Source organism: Lonchura striata, chromosome 3 (assembly GCF_046129695.1).
Source record: "Lonchura striata isolate bLonStr1 chromosome 3, bLonStr1.mat, whole genome shotgun sequence".
In the NCBI taxonomy this organism is placed as follows: Eukaryota; Metazoa; Chordata; class Aves; order Passeriformes; family Estrildidae; genus Lonchura; species Lonchura striata.
Genome location: NC_134605.1, coordinates 49,452,257 through 49,474,662, shown reverse-complemented (window position 1 = coordinate 49,474,662; position 22,406 = coordinate 49,452,257). Strand labels below are relative to the sequence as shown.

Below are 22,406 nucleotides of genomic sequence, written 5' to 3'. Positions count from 1 at the left end.
AGTACCAAAAATATGGTTGTTTATCTGAATCAAACTTCAAGACTTCTATGGTTTTCCCATTGCTAATTATCATAAAACTATTGTATACCTCAACAGATGTTGACATTATAAACTGAATATTTAGAAACTGGTTTTCAAATAAGGAGTTTTAATATGCACATGCAATTAAACTGATGGTATCTACAATGGATAATTCAGATGCTAAATTATTAGGGATCTACTTTAATTTATTTATGCTTCCATTAACTTTGATTTTGAACGTGCAATCTACAAACTAAACAAAATATCCCTGCTTTTAACATAAAACTTTGCAAACCTTATTAACTTCAACAAATCTGTAGCATTACTAACTGCAAACATAGCAAACACTATTAAATGCAAATCTACAACAAAAGCAAAATCCTCAAAAATAAAATGTCTGCCATGCATGTCTTATGATCTTTCCCAATTTTAACCTCAGCAACAAATAAGGAAATGTTTTATGTTTTTTCAGGAACCTATAAACCACTCTTAAATCATCAGGTAGCTATTTCCATTTTACCATCACAGTAATAGGTACTAGGATTTAATTAAGACCTGTCATTGACTGTAATTATTAAATCACGCAATATTATCAAAAATAAAAATTCAGATCCAGGAAGAACTAATTACTGTTTGTAATTATTGTTATTTTAAAATAATAATTATTTATAATTTAACAATTACTTATTGTTTCCATGGTGCGTTGCATACTAGCCAAACAAACACAGCCTTTGGCCTTAACAGCCCCTGTTTCAATGGGACAAAACACTTGATCTCAATATATGGTAACTGAGACCAATTTAAACATTCCTATTACATAACAAATAATAATTTCAACCATGTTCCAACAGTGAGATCACTTTAAAAATTTGACTTCATTTTTGTTTCACATACATGTTCAGGAATTGCCCAAAATCCAACATAACCAGCTCAAGCATTTCCACTGCTCAGAGGGATGGGCAAAGGTCCACTGAAAAAACTGCTTCACTGCCCCCCTTCCCATGTGCCAGCCCCACAGCAGCCCCCACCCTAACCTGAGCGAGTGACCACTGTCAGGATTCTGCCACAGGAACCTGCCACGATGATTAGAGCATTTCAAGGTGCTGAATGTAAGCTACAGTGCCCTAACAGATTCTGACAAATAGCTGGAGATGAGCAATGGCCACAAAACCCAATTCCTGGGACAGAGAAATGGCAATATCACTAATAACTTGTGACAATATGAGGATATTATTTCAAGAACAAGAACATTAGTACCCTTCCTTCAAAGGCTTTCCTGGAGACTCATACATATGTAATGCACTTGATACTTTGTGAAACATTTAATGCATTAAATTACCTTGATGGGAGGAAAAAATGTGTGTTTTCTAGGATCGGATTAAATTAAAAGTGACTAAAGCATTCCTGGGATAAATAAAATTCTGAGTAGTACTCTTGCTTACTGACAAACCAATGCTTTATAATTTTTTCCCCCAATGATTTTTTAATGGGTGAACATCATAGCTGTGCTATCTGCAAGACCCCTGGGATACAGACCATTTGTTTATTTTGTTCTTGCAGCCTAACAGTATTGCACAACACTAACTGCATTTACTGAACAATCTGAAGAGTTTACCAAATTTTTATCACTTTAATCACTCGACAATTAACTAAACTAGTGGAGGCATTCAGAGAATGACCTAAGAGATGTATTTAGGACAGGCTATTCTTGTGAATTAATTTTATGATCAAGTCCTAAAGTTTAGCCTTTGAGAGGATCAAGATGTAGCCTTGACCTTGGTCTATAAGCCCCTTATCTACCCACCTAGAAATAACTGTAATTCTTAGTTTTGTTGGCCAAGGCTTTACTGCCTTTTTACTATGCAGAAAACAGTACTGCAGAGGTTTCCCGTCAGCCAATTTAGGTAAAAGTTCTAGGATAATCCTACTGCATAGTACCTATATATCTATTTGGCTTTATCTAGTCCAAACATTACCTTTTTCTGACATCAGAAGGAAGGAATAAAAGGGGTTAGTGCATGTGTGAGTTCAGAGACTAAGGGAGAGTTTAGCAGCTATATTTTATATATAGATTTTTTTGATAGCCCTCCTGAGGCCTTCATTATGCTGAGGATTCATTATGCAAGAATGTGATAATTTCATTTTTACATCTCTTTCTTTAATGATATAACCTTTAGTTTTCTTTTTCAATGTGGCCCTTCTTTATGTTGCCACTGAAGTTCAGTAGGTAGCTAGATTTTAGCCACAAGACTATTTGGCATGGGAAAGAAAGTTCCTTTACATTCCCCTCTAAAGTGATCTGAGCTCTCTGACAGCCACTGCTTTTCAGCTCACATGGGTTTATTCCAGCAGCAGATTATGTGATCCCTAAGCACATAAAAAATATTAGGAAATTATTAGTGATCAATAGACCTTTAATCTTTTCAGCCAAACCCCTTTGATGTTCCCAAAATATCAAAACAGGACAGTGTTTTAGCAGAATTCTACTTGAAACTTTGCTTTAATATAAAAATGGCACTTTGACAATGTACATCTTTACTCCGTGCATCAAAGATGTACTCTGTGCATCTGGGGCCTGTTTGGCCCCAGAATACATGGTCAATTCAGTCAGAGACAGTTTATCAATGAAGAAATCACCTAGAGCGATTTAAATATCAAGGATATTTAGTGATCTTCTGAGATTAAGACTTGAATATTGTCTATGAGCCCTTTCTTTATAGGTACTTTCTGTCAGCTACTTTCAGCCTGCCCTACACTTCAGCCCTCCACCAATAGTATGGGTACAAGATTTACCAACATTAAGGGGACTTTTAGGGGTCCAATGGATGAATTAATGTGAGAAGCTTGAAGTTGTGGTAACAAAGACTAAATGTTAGGCAAATGTCATTTAGTTTATTTTTACAGAGCCCAGACTGAAGGCTGACATATTTAAAACCTGCTTTTTGACCTATAAACTGAGAAAACCAACAATTATTTATCATTACCACAGAGTAAATATGGAACACCCTGCAAACACTTGTACATTTCTTTTCCAGCACTCTTAAATTATTTTTAATGATCTAGACATACATTGTGTTTGTTGGCTTTCCCCCAGGACCCTGAGAGCCTGTATTAAAACGGCAATTCAGAGTGAATTATATATAACATTGTTATATTATATATAACAATTCAGAATGAATACATCTAAAATAGCAAATGCATTCCATTTAATCAATGTGTATGCTATGCATATGTATGTCTTCCCATCCCTATGGAAAAAATTAGTCTGAGGCAATGAAAAATTAGCACTGTGAAACTTACTTTTTAATGGTGCAGACTAATTCTCAGGCTGGTTCACAAAGCATGACACACCATACATCTCAATCTTAGTACAGTACAAAAGCAGCCCAGCAACTGTAATTGTAGGGATTTGATTTCCAGGGAAGGTGACCTGACCTAGGGGAAGACACCTGGTTATTGCATCAGGCAGTCAGCTCTTCCTCCATGACACCAATGTATACTCTGCTTCCTCAGCAGCTCCAGTTTTACTTTTGCTGATAATGCTTTGAGACAAACAGATCCTAAATTGAAATTTCCTTAAAATGCTGACTTGCAAGCTGGGATGACTCAGGTACTGCTTCCACATCTGACCAATCATCAGTGTGCTAAAAGAAGGCGTCTTAGAATCTACCTGAAAATTAATCAACACTCAAAGAGTTACAGTTCTTATAGAAAAGGATAGGATTTGGCACTTTAGGAACACATTTCATAAGAATATCTATCAGGTACTGACAGGTGTCCTTTTATCCTGATAGTTGCCAGCTTTGATTAAAAAAGAGGACTTTGCCAAACTAAGCAGGGTATTTGTCATTGGTTATTAGCAAGAATGATCCATCAACAATGCCATTTGTTTATACCAGTGATATTTTTGAACAAGGTCCACTCTATTATTTTAAATGAAAAGTGATGAATCATCCCTCAGTACCAGATGAAGGGGTAGCCTGTGTTAAAGCTTGCACTCCACTTTTCTACACCAGACTTCCTTAGATCCCATTAAGCATCTGATGACTGCAAGATAAGTACTAAAATACACATATAACAAAACAGAGCAGTTTAGCTGAAACAGCAAGCAAAATAATGATTAAATTGACTCTGTCCTCCCTCAAGACTCTTATTTCCTAAAGGTATAGCATGCAACCACAGCACATGGAACTTGCAGTAAAACTTACTCTGCATTCCCAGAAGAGCAATGTATATAATTCAGTCAATTTACCCCCAGCATTTTGTGCTGCTTCTAGGGATACAGAGTGGTTTTTTGCACCAGTGTAGTGCTATTTCCCTGGTACCACTACAAGCAAGCAGCCCAAAGGGAATATAGGCCTGAAGTACAACTCAGTTACAGACGATTTTTGCAGCACTTGAACTGCTAGAGACTGTTTCCAATTACACTGCACTCCTATTTCCTCTCCTGATGGCATTGGAGTAGGAACTCATTCAGAATTTTTTTATAAGGTGGATTTTTAATCTAAAATTATGATCTGCCTGAACCAAAAGCTTCACAGAAATGTTCAACTTTCAGCCAAATTTAAACTAGTTCAAAGACCAGATGTCTGTTCCCTGCCTCATATGACACAAAAAAGAGATTTCCAGAAGTATTGCTTTGGGCATATTCAAAATGAGAATATAGGAAATCCTCAGCTATAGCTGAGATGCTCTTTCATCTTTTCTATATTCTCTGCCTTGTGACAAGGCACATCACTTTAAATGGCAGCACCACTGGATTATGATGACCCAGAACTATCATCCTGCATGTGCTCCTTCTTTTGCCTGTGGCATCCTTCTAACATATAGAAGCTTATTCATAGGTCTGTGTGTGCCTTCCCTGAAGTACCAAATTAGACATCTCTCTTCCAGGCCTTCCTTGTTCTCTTCTCTGAACCTGTGACAGTGAGCACTTCCTAGAAACCAGATGAGGTTCCTGTAACTTTTGTCAGAGCAATCTGGAAACATTACTTAGATTGCTGTCTAATGCCCTGAAATGCATTCACAGTCAGAGAATAATTTTCAGATTACCAAATTCTGTTCTCCAGTGGAAGATCTGAGCATGTTCAAATATTCTTTGATATGTAGAAAACATGCTGATTACTATCCTCACCTCAGAAAAAAATTTCTTTTTCCAATATGAATAGTGCAGTCACAGGTCATAGACACACTTTCTTGTCTCCACAATAGACACAAAGAACAGATGATTTCCTTCCACTCCGTAAAACCCTTTTATTTATCTCTGAATTACTAACACACTCCAAGACAGCTCTCCATTCTTCACAGGTACACACACATGCTTGTCATATATTGAAAGATCTGATCACTCTTGTTTGCCTTTGGACTCTCTCTTTTTGAATATGTTATGCCCACTACTAAAAAAGAGTACATTTCTGAGAAGAACCAAAGATTACTTACTTCTTGTGCTTCAAAGGCTTTATCCCTCTTTAAAGTTCCCTGGCAGTTCTTCTACAGCATGTCATTGCTGACCTATATTCAACATGGGATTCCTATTTCAAGTTAAGATCTTTCCAAACAGATGAACCTACTCAGCAAGGAGAGACTAAAGTTTGCCCAAACCATTATTAGTTTCAATTGCCAGTGGTGTCAAATTAAACTAAATGAATATGCAGCAAAGGAGCAGATGAGATTCACAGTTGAAAGCATCTCAGCAATATGTCCCAGAATAAATAATCTCACATCTACATCACTGTGTTTTAAACTAACTATAATCAAATAGAAAGGGAAACAGTACCTGCTTGTAGTGATACTTAGTGAAAGCATAAAGAGATCAAAGTGGAAATATGAGCCTGTACCAAGAAGTGAACTGCAAGTAACAGAAAATTTGTAGTAATGGTCTAAAAAATCACTGCTCCTATTCTATGCACTCAAATTTCAAACTTTTTAATATTTTATTGTATCAAGAAAGATACAAAAAATGAAAATATTCAAAATACAGTAGATTCCAGATATTTTTTGTGAAAATACTTTCAAATGAGAACAGACTAAGGATTTAACATTCTTAAGAGGGAATTTAACAACTGTTTAAAGATAATATATATGAGAAGGGCAAACCAACTGGCTTTATCTAAACAAAAAGCATAACAAATATCAAATTCCATATAGCTTCACCTATAAAGCAACTACCAAGAGATGAGAAAAATAGCAACATTTTTAAAATATTTTTTTAGTCTTGTCTCTTCCTCCAAAATACAGACAGAATGGACAGATATCAAAACAGAAGAGTCCCTTGTTTGGTCTTGTACAGGAATTTTGTTTTACTATAGTCTATTTAAACAAAGGACAGAAAGATCTCTCAGCCCAATGAAATAATAATGTAGGACTGGGGGGTTGTGACACGCATTTCATTGCATATTGCATAGAGCACAAGGGTGAAAAACTGTGGTCTTAATCCCTACTTCTCTTGATTTACTGATAAAGTCTCCTTGCAGAAGACAAATTGATGGACCCGTCATGGTGAGAGGCCTGACTTAAGCAGCATTGACTGGGAACAAGTCAGATGCACTTGATTTCCCAGCATAGAGTCAAGTACTAGTGGCCAGACCAGGACAGAAAGGTTTGATGATGCTATGGTCTAACTCCAAGATAGAATAAACAGGCTCAATAAGATCACTCTCATCAAGAAAAGATGAAATAAATGGCCATAACCTTAGCAGAAGCCACCAGAGAAAAGCACTGATTAATGATAAAACTATATCCTACTGAAATGACACAACTGCAGACCTTGTAGAAGCTACTTATATTCTTGAACAAAAAATTGTTCTTACCTAAATGCCAAATGTAGAAGGAGCACAAGTCATTGTTTATAAATTTGTTATGCTTTACCACTGAAAGAGTACAGTTTATTGTGAAGTTAAGATTTCTACCTTAGGGCTTTAAATGAGGAGAATTAAACAGGTTACAATGTAGCTCCAAGGTGGATTTTTTACTCCTCCTTATTTGGAACTCTGATGAAAAGCAATTAAGGTCTGGCAAATTTTCTTCTTAGATGTAATTTGAACTACTTATCTAGCTTCTCACATGGGAGCAGACTTGGAATGTAGAAAGAAACACCTGCTTTTATCACTTTAGAACAACACTTTTGCAGCTTAGAATATGCAGAGTTTCTCATTTCTCAAGCCCTTGAATTCTGAGTCTTATGCTTAGTAGTATCTTATTTATTCCATGTTCACAAATCTGTGGCATAAAACTACCTCATTTACTGATATGCCAAGCAAATAAGCCATTAATATAATAATAAGCCATAATTTGACCTCAAGCTGACAACGTGATAAAAGTAAAGCAGGTAAGAATAATATCAAACCTGTAACTGAAATACAGTATTACCCAGACACTCGGTTACAAAGTGGTTCCAGTGTTTTGCTGTCTTCTCTTTCACAACCTCCCAGTGCATTCTGTGTGTGCTTCAGGATTGTCCGGCTTTGAATTCACCAGGATAAAAAAATCCACATGAGAAGAATTAGTCACGTATGACTTTAGTCTACAGATCCAGAAAATTTTCTCTTTATGGCCCATTTTCCCCTTCCACAGCAATCCCCAAACTTTCCCTTACAAGAAGCATAAGAGCTTTATTAAAAGAAACTTACAAAAAACAACTCATAAGGACAGATGCAGAGATTAAGAACATTCCTAGCATCCTGTATCCTGCCACAGCAGGGAACTTACTGGATGAAAACATGTAGAAGTAAACCACATCCCACACTGCAAAAATGGCAATAATACTTGGATAAGCAGAACCACTATGCTTGAAAGTCACAAAATAATCGTTCTGTTGCATTCAGTACTGGTAGACCATCATCAAGAAAAATGAAGGGAGACACCTGGAGAACTCAGCAGCGAGTGCCAGAACAAACAGAGTTCTAAAATACAAGTTTTCAGAGAAAAGACTGAAAGATCCAAGGACTAATATCAGAATGAATATAGTAAGATATTCCAAAGTCAACCACTCTGATTCTGGGAAAAAAATAGTTTCCAAGCATATATTAAAGGGCTATAGAGGGGCAGGATACTAATTTGTTCTTCAAGTCTTCTGTGGGGAGAACAAGAAGAAATTAACTTGAATTGCACTCAGAAGACTTAAATTGGGATTAGTAAAGCTTTTTAATGGTTGGAATAGTGAGGTAATTTAATGGGAGACTAACAGGCCTACAGAGTCTCATCACTAAGATGAGATCATATTTTAGATCAGGCTGGATAAACCTGAAATGATTTAAATGTAATTGAGATTAAGTTGGGGCATGGAAATGGACTGGATACTTTCTGAGGTCTCTTTGAGCCTATGATCTATGATACTATAATCATAAACTTTAATTTCCATTTCTGGAATCACTACCTATATTCATTTATCAAGCTCCATCTTGAAATAATTTAGGCTCTTTGTCCTTCCTGCCCTATTTGAAAGGTCACACCAGAATTCAGACATCATTCCTTTGATGACAGAAACCTTGTTCTAATTTACACTCTAAATTCATTCAGAAGCAATTAGTATCCATTTGATCTTAAGGAAGGTTCAATTTCAATAATTTTTCTTCCCCCTTTGTAGTAATTCCTTAATGTCTTTTACAAATAGTAATAGATCCTCTTTCTTAGTCTTCATTAAACTATGCTGTCTATCCCAAGCACCAGAAGCAGTCAAACTATGGTAGCACAGAGTTCCTTTCAAGCCAATTTAATTTGCTTCAACTCCAGAGGCATAAAAGTTACATATCCTGTGGAAACCACTCTCTTTTGTTGCATATTTGTTCTCCAGACACCATAATAGATTAAATTTATCTAATTTTGTCTATAAACTAAACTCACATACTCCAATAAGTTCAGTGGAATTGCTGTTATCAACCTCGCAGTACATCCAAAACTATACAGTGAAAAGACCCACAACATAAAATCTTCTCCCTTCTTCACTTCATTCCATTAAAAAGCTTAAAGCAAATTATTTTACCTCTTATACATTCTTATAATCTATTTTGTCTCTAGTCTAGATATGATCTAAAGTAATGTGGTCACATAAGACTTTATCCACATAGCCAAAACTGAAATGTGGAAGATTAAATGTTATTCTCCCTGTATTCAAAGTGAAATATTTTATTTTATGTCACATTTTTCTATGAATTTCTACTGTGAAGATAAAGAAATTATTCACAAGCACACCAATGCCTTGGAGGACAGAGTGTCCAGATCTAGCCTTACAGGACTTGGCCAAAATTTATTTTCAAACATTCTCACAAGGTTCCAATGGATGCCTAAGTGTCCTAGCAGGGCGTCCCCGGCCAGGTAATAATTAGCATTGACTCCATGATTCCAGCAGGCTGATCAATCACTTTATTACACTATACTTATTAAGAAACCAGTCTGATACAATTTACCTAATTGTTCCTTCAATTAAAACACCATCTCCATTGGCCAATTAAGAAATCACCCTTTGGTAAACAAATCTCCATAACACATTCCACATGTTTACAACAACAGGTGCAGCAAGTGAAGATAAGAATTGTTTATCATTCTTTTTTCTGATCTTCTCACAGCCTTCCTCAGGACAATGCCTGGGAAAGTTGTGTGCCTCTCTCTGTAGCCAGAGAGCTGCTGCCACACCTAAGGAGCACACTGTATGTAGCAGAAAGCAAGATTTGCCTTTGTAAGGAATAACTCTTCTCGCACTTTAAATTTATAAACATTCTCTGAAAGGACACAGGGTGCCAATTACAAAAATACAGCCTGAGAAGAGAATCAGGTTCCAAGGCTTGTACTGAACAACTTGGAAATTGGCTTGTGAGCATTGATGCCTAAATGCTCCAATTAAAGAATCTTGTCTCCTGCAACCATGATTGCCAATGGTTAGTTCCTACATATGTCTCTGTTAGATTGCCAACATTCCCATTTGTTTTGAATTAGAACAACTACCCGGAAACACAAAAACAACAGGCTGCTAAACTCAGCCAAACTGCAATAAACCATGAATCTCTTGGCATTAGAAATGAGAATTTCTAACATTAATGCTTAGCAATGGGGATGATGCCACTGCTGGCACCTATATGTTAAATCACCTCAACAAAATCGACTTGAACTGCTACAAATGAACTTTAGGTTAGTGCCTGATAAGATTCATGAATCATTAGTGAAAATGTATTTAGTCTTCTTTCAGAGCAGCTGGTTAGGAATCTAGATTGGGAAAACAATAAAAGATTAATCCAGTTATCAAAATGTAGCATTTCAGGTCCAATGGAAATACATTCCAATGCTTCAGAAACAAGTACATATTAATGAAAATTGCATAATTGCAAAGCAGCACAGATTATTGCTAGGTGGCCTTGTGATCCACATGGCACCATATTCACATGTACAAAATAATGGAATCTCTCAGAACTCCAACAGTCAGAGAAAAATGTACATTCATCCCCTGCAGTACCATCTGAAAACAGCCTTGATGAGCTCTGTATCCATGTTCATTCCAATTTATCCAGAATTTATAAACACACATTAGTTCCTTTATTTGAATTTTAAAGACAGATACATGCTGACAGAACAGCACAGGCTGGGTGAAACATCTTAGAAATATGGAGAAAAATGGGATTGACCTCACCACATCAGTTACATAAACATCTAAAATAAGGTGTTCTCACAGCAAAGTCAAAAAAAGGAACATGTATATAGTGCTACCAAAAAATTATTGTCAGAAAACTTCATTTTAGATAATGTACCTGATTTGTGGATTCTAAACATAAGATTAATAACCCTGGTGGATGAGTAGCCAACATCAAAGGTTGAGGCTGGGATGGTAATGGAGGTACTAAGAGGCCCCAGAAGAACCTAGAGAACCTTTTTAACACAAAACTATAAAGTATAGTGGAAAGTCTTGAAGAAGTATTGGATGATAAAATGGGAAAAAATAATAAGAGTTAAATTTATGAACAATGAATGCTGCAGTTTTTATTGGAGTGCAAAAACTGAGATGAATTACATGGGGTTCTCTATTTTTTAAAAATGTCTCCTTTTTTTTCTTTCAGATGTCTTTCTTTTCCTAGCAGTATCATTGAACCTGATTGGAAATTGAAATTTCAAGCATTTGAACAAATATTTCTAAGTGACTTACTGCTACTAAAGTTTGTTTAAATGTGTTTACATTATCAGCTGAAGCTTGACTTTGTACATTTGTTAAACACACTGGATAACCTTATTACCAGATACATTTGAGAAGCTTTTTCCTCCTTTTATCTCACCAGATTGAAGCAACTCATTATTACAAGGAAGCTGAGAAATTCAGTCTTCTGCAGTGAAAGCAGTATTTAACATTCTTTAGGACAGGTCTGCACACAGCCAACCCTTCAAGCTGGCAGCTGGACCACAGAAAGAAGGAACATTAGAGAAATTATCTTGTTAGGGAAGCTGCATATCCTCCTTATCAGATCATCACCTTGGGAAAATGATGGCACTGGATAGAACTGTTCTGAAGTGCTTTTAAAAGGCAGTCCTGGAGAAGTTAGTTAAACTAAAAAATAATAATTAAAGAAGAAAAGTCTCTAGAAGTACATCAACATCCATCCCCTTGTACTAGTGCCCAGCATCCAGCCCCTGAATTGAATGACAGTCATAGAGAGCCTTGTTGCTGACCCACAGCTGATGGGTGGGAGGGAAGAGGAGGGAAGGAAAGGGGAGAAAGGGAGAAAGTAAGCAACCATCTATTCAAATAGTAATTTTTTATATATATTCCACATTTTCTTGTGTCTGTATTAAAACTGAAATGCATATTTTTGCCTTTATCCTCTTTATGCTTAAAATCATATATTCTATTACTGGGTTTTTCACATCAAAGAAAAAAGACATTTCATTTAGACTTATAAACCATGCTGTCTACTGAACCAATAAAGAAGAAATACACATTTCTTAAATCTTGGCAATGTCTATGACACTTGACTCAATTTTTATCACAGTTCATGGGAGGACGCACATTAAACTTCTGAACAACAGCAGGGATTATGTACCTGACTCCCTGAAATTAAATTTCCCAAAGTACAAGCATTAAAGGAGGGAACAAATTTTCCATTCAGCCTCTTAATATGTTCCCTGGGAAGACAAATACAGTTCATTTCTCTGTTGTTCTATTTTTTTCCTTACTGAGAGAAAATTATATATGGGAAAATACATCAACAATTGGATAATCTCTATTTAGTCTTGAGAAATAAAATACTTATGTTTGTGAGACACGCTTCAAAAGAACTAGAGCTATATTCCAGTTTCCTTTCTAATAAAAAATGTTTTATCCTTTAAGTAGGACTCTCCATATTTTCATATGGAGGTTCATTTTTTAAATGATCTTGTAAATATCTAGAGCATTTAAACATGAAAAGCATGCAAACTTGCATTTCTACCTCTCAGCATTTACAAAAATTATTCAATTTGGAGGTAGAATCATAACTTAATAGCTACAGTTTGCTAGTGTTTTGAATGAAGTATCTTTAACGTTTTTCCCATTTCATTTAAAATAACTATGCAGTTGTTTATTTCAGATTTTTTTTGACTTTCAGATCACCTCTTTTGGAAATATATATACACTGGGCACCAGTGGTGGTAATAAAACATCTGATGGTATCACTTTTCACATTTGGGGAGTAAACTCTCTTGGTCTGAGACTTTTTTCTGTAAGAGGCTGACTGGGCCAATCTGCCCTAGGAGCTGTGCCTGCAAAAAAATCACAGGAAGGGAAGGCAGAGAGGGTTTACTCTGCAAACACACATCCCTGGTTCAACAGGTTCACCAGGTGTAACTTATGGAATTGTGTTAGTGAAGTTTTCCCAACAACAACCAGAAATCTGAATTTACTCCCTCCTGGCAAGCTAAATAGCAATTAGAATGTGTGCACAATCTCTGCTTTTCAGAAAGAGTTCTGGTATGTTTGGATAAACTGCATTAAGAAATGCCAGCAATTACCTGGCACCTAATAAATGCATGTAAAAGCTAGGAGGAAATAAATATCTGCAAGACAACTGGAACATCATCTTCAGTGAAAGAGTGACACTGCCCCTTCCTTGTCATCCCAGCTGTGAGCTAAATTGCCCAGGATTTCACAATCTCACTCAATTTCATTCACAGCCAGCAACACCAGCAAATTGCTTTCCAATGGAGACAGAGCTTTACTCCCTTGCTGACAGCCTGAATGTTAAAGAGTAAAGAGGCAGGAAAAAGGACTGAAAACCTCCAGAAAAAATATGGACAAGCGGCAGGGAGACACAGTAAAACACACAGAGAAATTAGAAGCAACAATAGTTTCTGCTCCCTAACAGTGATACCCCACATAAAATTCATACTTACTGGACTAGCAACATTTTTCTGTTATATCCCACAGAGAAAAACAGAACTACGTTTACTCCTCCAGGTTTTTCCACAGAGGGTTCCCAATCTTCCTTCTGTTTTTTTTCTCCCAGAAGGACACAGAATTGTAAGTTTTTCTTAAGAAGTAAGGAAATAATTTTGTGCAGAGGCACACAATGAAAAGATCCATTTTAAAGAGCAACAGTGTTTTAAGTAACTATTACCCATTACTGGCCAACTGATTAAAGGTCTCATCATCTAATCAACAGCCAGACTCTGCTGCCATTTTAGTAATGAAATACTCATTCCAATGATCTTTCTAATTAAAAAATTCTCAAACAGACATTGCCAAAACCACATATGAATGGCAGGATGGTAAAGAAGACTACAGGAAAAAACCTCCTTAAAACACTCACAAGACTTACCAGACACCATGCTAGGATTTCCTGTAGCTTATTCACATAGGTAGTGTACTGTTTATCAGATATTACTTCAACTTCATCCCAAAGCCTAGCCAAAAATTTGTGTCCCTCAGCCTCTGAAGGCGGTAACAAACTTGGCAGCCTGCTAGCTAATTCATCAGGTTTAACAGACCAGTCACTGTAGGTAGAAGTATACTGGGACTTCAAATGCTGATGACAGTCATGTAAAAATCTTTAATCTAGAAGCCGTGTGACTTTTTTTTTCTACTGGCATAATCACCTTTTCTAAAGGTAGATTTCCCTTTCCACCTTGGCACTCACAAGAAATGCAATTAGAAATGAGTGACATCCAGGGTTTCCATGTCAAATTCCTTTTGGGTGCTCAGTAGGTAACAGCAAGAGAACCAGAGCTGTGCTGGCAGCAGCCTTTTGCTAATACTCAAAAAAATCAAAATAACTGAAAAGAGAGTTCCTGCCATCTAGTTCATCCACAGTATTCAACTTCATGGCATGTGACTGCACTGCTGGCACATCCTAACCCTATTTCTGTTCACAGTTCACAAGACTGAAATTTGTAACTAACTCAACAATAGCCTGGCTTGGGCTATGCCAGCTAAGTGCCATCCTGCCTAAGCAAGATCATAATACCTGGAAAAATAGAATAATTTTTCCTGGTTTTAGCCATTATTATGTAGGGCACAGTGTGGGGAGTTCACAAAAGGAGAAGCTTTTTCTTTGGATGGACAACAAATGTGGAAGAAAAATGCATTTGTTACCCAATACAGAGATCGCCCAAATTAAATACATGAAAACAAATACTAAAACCAAAACTAAAACCAAAAACGAAAACTAAAACCAAATAGAATTCTACCCTTATAATTTGTCTTTGCACTCTTGCTCCTGTTGCCTCACACCCTCTCTTCACTTTCAAGAACTTAAATAAAAAATTGCTTAAATGTCACTTCTTACACTCATTTGAAACCCATTTTCTTCATAACAGAGGGCAGTAAAAGCATTTCACAGCTCCAGCTGGGGGTGACGTAGAAAAAAAATGAAGACACAAAGGACAGAAATAGAATTAACCTTTGAACTGTTCTATAAAAGGTGATTCCCTTTTATGGTTCCAATATATATTAGTTTCAGACTATAGCTCAGTACAATGAAACGATTCAAAGGAGTAGCCAGATATCCTAGTTTATGGGATAAACAGACCAAAGAATGTGCCTTAGAATATTTTCATTACTTAATGTAAAAAATGACCAGATAACTTCACAGTTAGAGACCCAAGTACTGAAATCAAAGGACGAGATCTTATTGATGTTAAATCCTTTTGATCAGGACTATTTTACTAGAACACAAACAATGAATTTTGTTCCAGAGCTCATTATTTCTTATTCTTTTCTCTACTATCACAAGCATGCTTTAGGCACAGGGGACAGTTAGCTCTCAGCTTTTAATGTTAATTATGGTAATCTCTGTAGACATCATCACCTCTTCTCCTAATTCATAATGTAGGCATAAAACATCAGTGCAGCTTTCTATTACAGTAGCACATGTCACTGCACTCTAGGGGATTTTTGTGACAGCTTACTCTTTAAAGCCCTTTTTACAATTCAGTAATAAAAAAATAGAAAATAATTATATTTAAAATAGAAAGGCATTTTATTTTGTGAATGAGTTACAACCAGTAAAAAGAGGAATTAAAGACTAAAAAATAAAAGTGCTCTCTCTTATCTTCTACAAAGATAATTCTAATTTCATACTGAACCAAATATACTCAACAAAGTTCTTGTTTACCACCTAATTAAAGATTCATATCAATCAAGTAAATGCTCATTTTTCCCATAGAAAGAAATTCTGTGCTCTACATCACCATTTACTACAAAGCTGGAACACCCATCTTGTGTGACTCTCCTGATCATTCCCACTCAACACCTAACTTAGGTTATAACTTATATTACTGGCAGTGTTGTAGGAACCTGTCTCACCAACAAGCCACAAACCATTTGTAAATACTACATCATAAGTTATGTTTCATTTGCAACCATTGAGAAACAAAAATAATATTTCCAAGCATAAGAGTAAATTTTCTTTTATCATTACCTTAATTTTGTCTTAAGGAAAAACCCCACTGATGATAGTAACACATTTGTCAGTTTCCCAATCACTCCATAAACATGAACATGTGATATTAATATTTAATGGCATATATACATAAAATGCAAAAAAGGTACTAAAGAAACCTGTGCCTCAACAAATTGTTGTCAGGACCCATGGCTACTCTCATGTAGTGACTCCCCTGATTGTGGATTCCTAATTGTATATTTTCCTCCAAAATGTTTAACAGCCATACAATACCACAGTTAGAGAGGTTGTTGTCTAAGGAATTCACTTACACATTTCAGTTTATCGGCATTTTACACGAAAGGCATGTAAAAATTATTTTTCTTTGTCAGATTTAAGAAATATGACTCACAAAAAGCACACACCTAAAATTAGCTGGGAAATAGGAAACTAACTAGATGGCTTTTCCTATCAGAGATATTCATTTCCATAACACCTAATTCTGCAATCAAGCATCATTGCCTTCAATATATTATTAAAGTATTTTGTAATTTCAGGCATCATTCCCTCTCTTGCTCTTATGTAATGCCATTCTGAGAAATGCAGATGTTTTTATATAAACAATAAGGTATAATACATCTACAAATGAGGAACTTCTGCTTTTCACAGATGGAACTGAAACAGAGATAATATGGCCCAGATTCACAAATTTTCTGAAGTCATCTTCTCTCAGAAAAGATTACAATAACTCTAATTTACTGTGGAAAATTATTTCATCCTAAGAACTTTCCTGAAATTTGAAGGCATCTTATTGCAGTAATATCTAGCACAAAAGACAAACTGAATTTTTATTTTGGATTATTTTTCCTGAATCAGATTTTGGTTAAAGGTGTCATTACATCTCCAAACAAAGTGAATGTTAATGCCATGAAGGTATCAGTCATGACTTTTAGCTATGGGAAAGCTCCACTTCACATTTACAAGAAATTAGTTCAAATCCTGCTGTGCTTAAAAACCATATTATATACTCTCCTACCTGAATGACAAACAAAATGAGTTCTCTAAATGTAAGTTTAAATGTAAGTTCACTAAATTATGAGTGATACATCTACATCAAATAAGAAAAATCTGATTCCTCAGAGCACTGTTGTCAGCCTCAACATAGCTCAAAATTGGTTTTGGTCCCAGCCAGAGGAAGGCTCTTCTCATCCTGCTGCAGCCCAGATAAAGAAGAAGCTCATGTTTTATAAAGAAGTAAGATGGCAACAAAGCTCAGAGCAATTGTTTGTGATTCAACAGAGGATAAATAAAAGGAGTCCCAGGGCTCATGTGGGAACCTGCTTTGACAGAGGAAAACCTTCCTTTCTCACTAATTCACACATGGCAGCCCTATTAAGTGGAGTAACATAGAGGATGAGCTCACATCAAAAGCTTTCATTGATAAATCACTTCTTTCCAACCTCCACCACTGTAAAGATCCTACAAGTGGTGACAAGACTCAGAATATGTGGTCATAATGTTCCCTGAAGCACTGCTGCCTTTAGTACAGCATGGAAAAAGGTAATGTTAGCTGGAAAACCATGATGTGATCATACTATGAGATTTAGCTGTACAGGCAGAAGGACTAGCTTTTTGCTTCTGTTTGAGTTTTGGTTTTGCTTTGGGGAGTATGGAGGGTATATGGGGTATTAAAAAAAAAATTAATCTTCATAGTACTCCTCTGAATCAATAAATCCATTGCAAATTAAAGGCATTTTCATCAGCTCACTTCATCTGCTCTGCAAACAACAACAACAAAATCTAAAATAGCTAGTATATTTGGGCTGCTTTATTATAAGCTGCAAAATGGTGAATCTGTCCCCAACTGTTAGTAATTAAAAAACATTTAAGACTGCTTATCTTCAAAGTATTAGAAATAATTATGTGACAGGACTGTTACAGCGTACACTTACTTAATATAGCTCAAAGAAATGAGATAAGAGTTACTAAGATGTACATATAAGGTTGCCTTTCAAAGAAGCTATGTGTGTGCGAGAAGGGAATGAAGGAACAGACCCTCATCTGCAAAAGACTACACAGCCCAGGAAATTTTCTGCAAATATCCTCTAGCAGAATCTGCAGCTTTTTACCTAATCTTTGAAACACACAGTCATGCAGATAAGGTGGCATTAAATGGATCACTGCTGCCTCTGGAAAGGAAGATAAGTTAGCCTTTGGTACTTAGATATTCACTTTCTGACAGCTGTTCTTCTTTCTCAAAAAATTTCTTTGCCAAGCAAAGATTATTTGGGATTGACAAATCTGTGCTTTGGAATAAACAAGATCTTTACTCTGATAGGGTGTTGGGAACAGATGTTTAAGATCCACGTAACACTATAGTCTATCAGGCATACTATGTAACTTGAGGGGGTCTGAGGGAAAAGGTCCCACAAATACCTACATGTTCCTGACAGTGTTTATGAATCCCTACTATTCCAAAAAATACCAAGGGGAAGAAAGCTTTCCCTCTTACAATGCAAATCTAATGAGGAAAACACAATTCTCCTTCCTACCCTGTGAGAGGGTGGAGACAAAGAGGAGACACAATGGTGAGGTTGGTGTAGCTGATAAAGTGGTCTGGAGAAATTCACACAAAACAGTGCTAGGGCCTAATTTAAGTACAAGGTGGTTTGATTTCTTAAAAAAATACATATCCCTTTGGGATAACTAACAGTTCTGTAATGCATGTGGCATATCAGGACTGCCAGCATTCACACAACTATTATCAATCCATGAACTTCCTGCTGGATCAATGGACTGGAGATGGGGGAAAAAAACTACACAGGGTCCCAAATTCCTCAATGTCACTTTGTTAACCTCCAGTGCTCAGCCTGTTGCTCTAAATACAGCCTGTGCTTCATCTGCAGCCCTAAAGGGTGAGTGCTCTCCTTGATCTTTACTGTCTCCTTATTCCAGCCAGGATGCTTCACCAGTGCGACAGTGGACTCCACGTGAACACTGTGGAATACAAACATTTTAAGGCCTGTCTAAGTTTTAGTATTTTGTTAAATACATGCCCAGAAGTGGAAGACGTCAAAAGCAGCTGTCACTAATTGCAGTGGCTGCCACACAATACTGGTGACAATATGTCACCAGTAGATTCTGGTGGTGGATTATATCATTTTTGTTTCCCAGGACATGTTCTTCAGTAAAATCATCCCAAACTAAACATATAACATACATGCAATTTTCCACGGGTATATAGACAAGCATTTGAAAATGACTACCCAAAAATTGCCACAAAACTTTTTCAGATGTGTTGCAACATAACAGACCTATACAGCGTATAGGTATCCTTGAACTTAGGATCTGCTAAACTGACATTCAGTTGCAAAGAGGTGCTGAATCTTTGTTAAAGTTTATTGTTACATGCATACAAACATTCCTTGATTCAAATGCAGTTTTCAGATATGCCTGTTCAGATTTTCTGTTTGTAACATTTGATTCCAGCCAAGCTCTGCAGATTTCTTTTACCTGGAATAATGGATTGCTTGATGTCCTGCAATATTAAAATAGAAATCGGTTGTGTGTTTCATCTCATCAGTATGCCCAGAGACTTCAATCCAGTGTGCTATTGGGAGGCAGTAAACTCCATCTACTATGTTGCTCTGGTTGTAAACACAACTTCGATCATGATGGGGCCCATTGCCTAGAACAGAAGAAAGGACAGTTTCAAGTTGTGTAACTGGACAATCTTAAAAAAAAAACAATGACAGGGAGATTTGAACTGAGCATTCAAGGCCAGGAGTGGTTCTTCAACCTCCATAATATTAAAAATTCCTAAATCACTTACAATGTAAGGAATAATTAATTTAATCTAAGTTCCTCATTTTCTGTCTCATAATATGTGACCTCAAATTCTTGCTCAGTGACCTCTCCCTAGGGTATCAATCTTGCTGTGTCTCAGACATGCCATGGCAGCCTGACCTTGGTTCAGGCTGGCTTCTAAGGAAGTTGCCAAGATATGGGAAAGACCTCAGAGAAAGTTCAGAGGACAACCATGCATGCTCAGAAAGGTAAAACCACAAAAAAACTACCAGCTTAAGGATTCAAGAGGAAAAACATCAATGTGTAAAAGCATCAAAGCCCAAAGAAGGTGCCAGACAGCAATGTAGAAACAAGGCAGACTTGCTTAAAGGGGGAAAGAAGGGTGGCCCTCTTCCACCTCATTCACAGCTGCCTGGCCAGCAAAGACCCATCAGATTCCTGTTGCAGACCAGACATATTCGGATATCTAGCCAAGGAGTTCATAAAATTCTATGTGTCTTTTATATTTGTGGACCAATAAACACTCACTTTCTTGTCTTCAAATGCACATCTCACTTTGATTCTGTTTGTACACAGTAGAAGCTGCCCCAAAGTGACCCACAGAGAGACAGTCACAATTGCAATGGTGAATGACCACAACTACCTTAAGCAGCCCAGTTTAAAGTAAGATTCTTTTTCTTACAGTTTTCCACTTCTTCTCTTACAGCAATAGTGTGAGCTTTAGTCAGAAAACCTGTTTTTAATACCATGCCAGAGTAAGCAACTTGAATTGAAATGAGTCATATTATCAATCAAAAGGTTATCCAGCCTCCAAAAATAGAGTACATGTACATTCTCCCCCCATAATTTTTTGTAATACTAATTGTCATGTAGGAATAATTATTGTGCAGATCAGAAGTGACCTAGTCTATGGCTTGCTTAAGCCTGTTACACTTATACATTATTAATGATGTTAAAATATTTCTGAGAAAAATTATGCCCAAAGGAATATCTTCAATTTCCCACCGCACGTAAATGCATGACCAGTTTTCCATCACTACAGTTAGGGAAATTTGCCAGAGCAAGAGCATTTTGGGAGATGTATTAATGCAATGATTAGAGAGCAAGAATAACATTTAAGAGGAAAGTTCAAACAATCTCCTTATTTCCAGATGACATGCAGGCCATTTAATCATAATTTTGAAATATTATTATTTACCAAAATGAAAACTAAAATATGAGGCAGAAAACTATTTTCTCTTTCACATTGCTGAGTAATTATGCATCATGTAGGTTTTGATTATTTTGATTATAAGTAAGGTAAACAAGATCAATACAGTTTCAGAAGCTACAAATCTCACCACTATATTTTTATCTCACATTTATAATTGTTTACATATTATTACTACTTTTAAACAATACAAGAAGACAACAGCACACATCAACAAATACAAGAGTGTAGCAAAATCTATGGATGTTTATGACATTTAATTAATGATTTCATGCATTCAGCAAAATACAGCCACAAACACCACATCTTGCCTTCTCTATTCTACTGTCCAACAGCTGTCTGTAGCGATGCACATCACCATGGCCATGTCTTGCCATCATGAGTCTGTGTCTGATCCTGACCCCCACATGCCCACAGGCCCATGTCCTGCCCCAGCCTCAGCCTGCCCCCAGGGAGATGCCTGATGCTCGGGGCTGGGGCTGCCCTTGTGCCCCTGGCTGCCTGCTCCTGACTGCCAGTCCCATGGGGTGTCCCTGCAGTCCCCAGGGAGTTCCCAGCCCTCTCTGCACCATGGCAGTTTTGAACCATGTTCTCAGGATCTCTGGCTTTTTTGCTACTCCCAGCCCTGTGCTTCCTTGTACACAGGTACCCACTATGTGCTTCCTACTGCCCCATTTCCAATTGCTGCCACTTGAGCATGCACTTCTGTCCCTATAGGACACGTGAAAGCACGACACGAGCCACCTGCTATTTGCAAGGTAAAGAAGAAAGTTTATTCTCCGACTCCAACTTTAATACTTTCCCAAAGGTGACATTGGATTGGAGAGTGAATGGGCCACCTCTCCAAAGACATTGGACAAACCACTAGTACATCAAGTTTCTCCACCCCCCACAAAAGAAGGTAAACAATATGTTGTTTATAGAAATTGTGTGGGAAAGTTCTCCAACAGAATGTAAACTCAGAAGGCTTTAGAAAATCTTAAGAATCAGGGTGACAGACTTCTGCCACCTGCCAGTTTTACAGTTCATCATCCCTCCCTTTCTCCAGCTTTAATTCTTGTCCCTTTTTTGCCTTCCTTCCTTCTATATGAGCTTCCTCCTCCTCTATGCCTTCCTAAGTCCTGCAACCTCCATGCCTTGTAACCTAACCACCTTCACCATCATTAATTCCCTTAAATAGCCTAAAACCACATATGGAAACAGGGCCAAGAGTAAGTTGGCATGAGATGTTTATTTTGTTTGTTCCCTCAAACAGATTTGGTCAAATCTCATTATGAAACACTGTCTTCTGTAATGAATATTTATTGCTGTTGATTTTTGTGCACAACTGAGCCTCAGCTTCCCCGCTGTGGCCTACAGTCAGACCTGAATCTCAAAAGGTATGGTTCTGATTTGCCTTTAATAATCAGATAAAGAGTAGCAGCTTGCACTCATATCATATTTTATGAGAGTTGCCTAGTTCTTTACTACTCCTTATGTTAGATACTGATCTATGAATTAAACAACTTTCCTACTGAAATAAGACATCTGTGCAACAT

General features: G+C 36.9%; 1 protein-coding gene across 5 annotated transcripts in view; it reads right to left on the bottom strand.

Moving 5' to 3' along the window:
• Window positions 1-22,406, bottom strand: part of EPM2A (EPM2A glucan phosphatase, laforin) — a 35,724-nt gene that overhangs the window by 4,272 nt on the left and 9,046 nt on the right. For all 5 annotated transcript variants that reach the window (XM_021527004.2, XM_031504344.2, XM_031504342.2 and 2 more), the window contains exon 2: window positions 19,365-19,539. In XM_021527004.2, coding sequence (XP_021382679.1) covers window positions 19,365-19,539 — 175 coding nt within the window. The remainder of the gene's footprint in view (window positions 1-19,364; window positions 19,540-22,406) is intronic.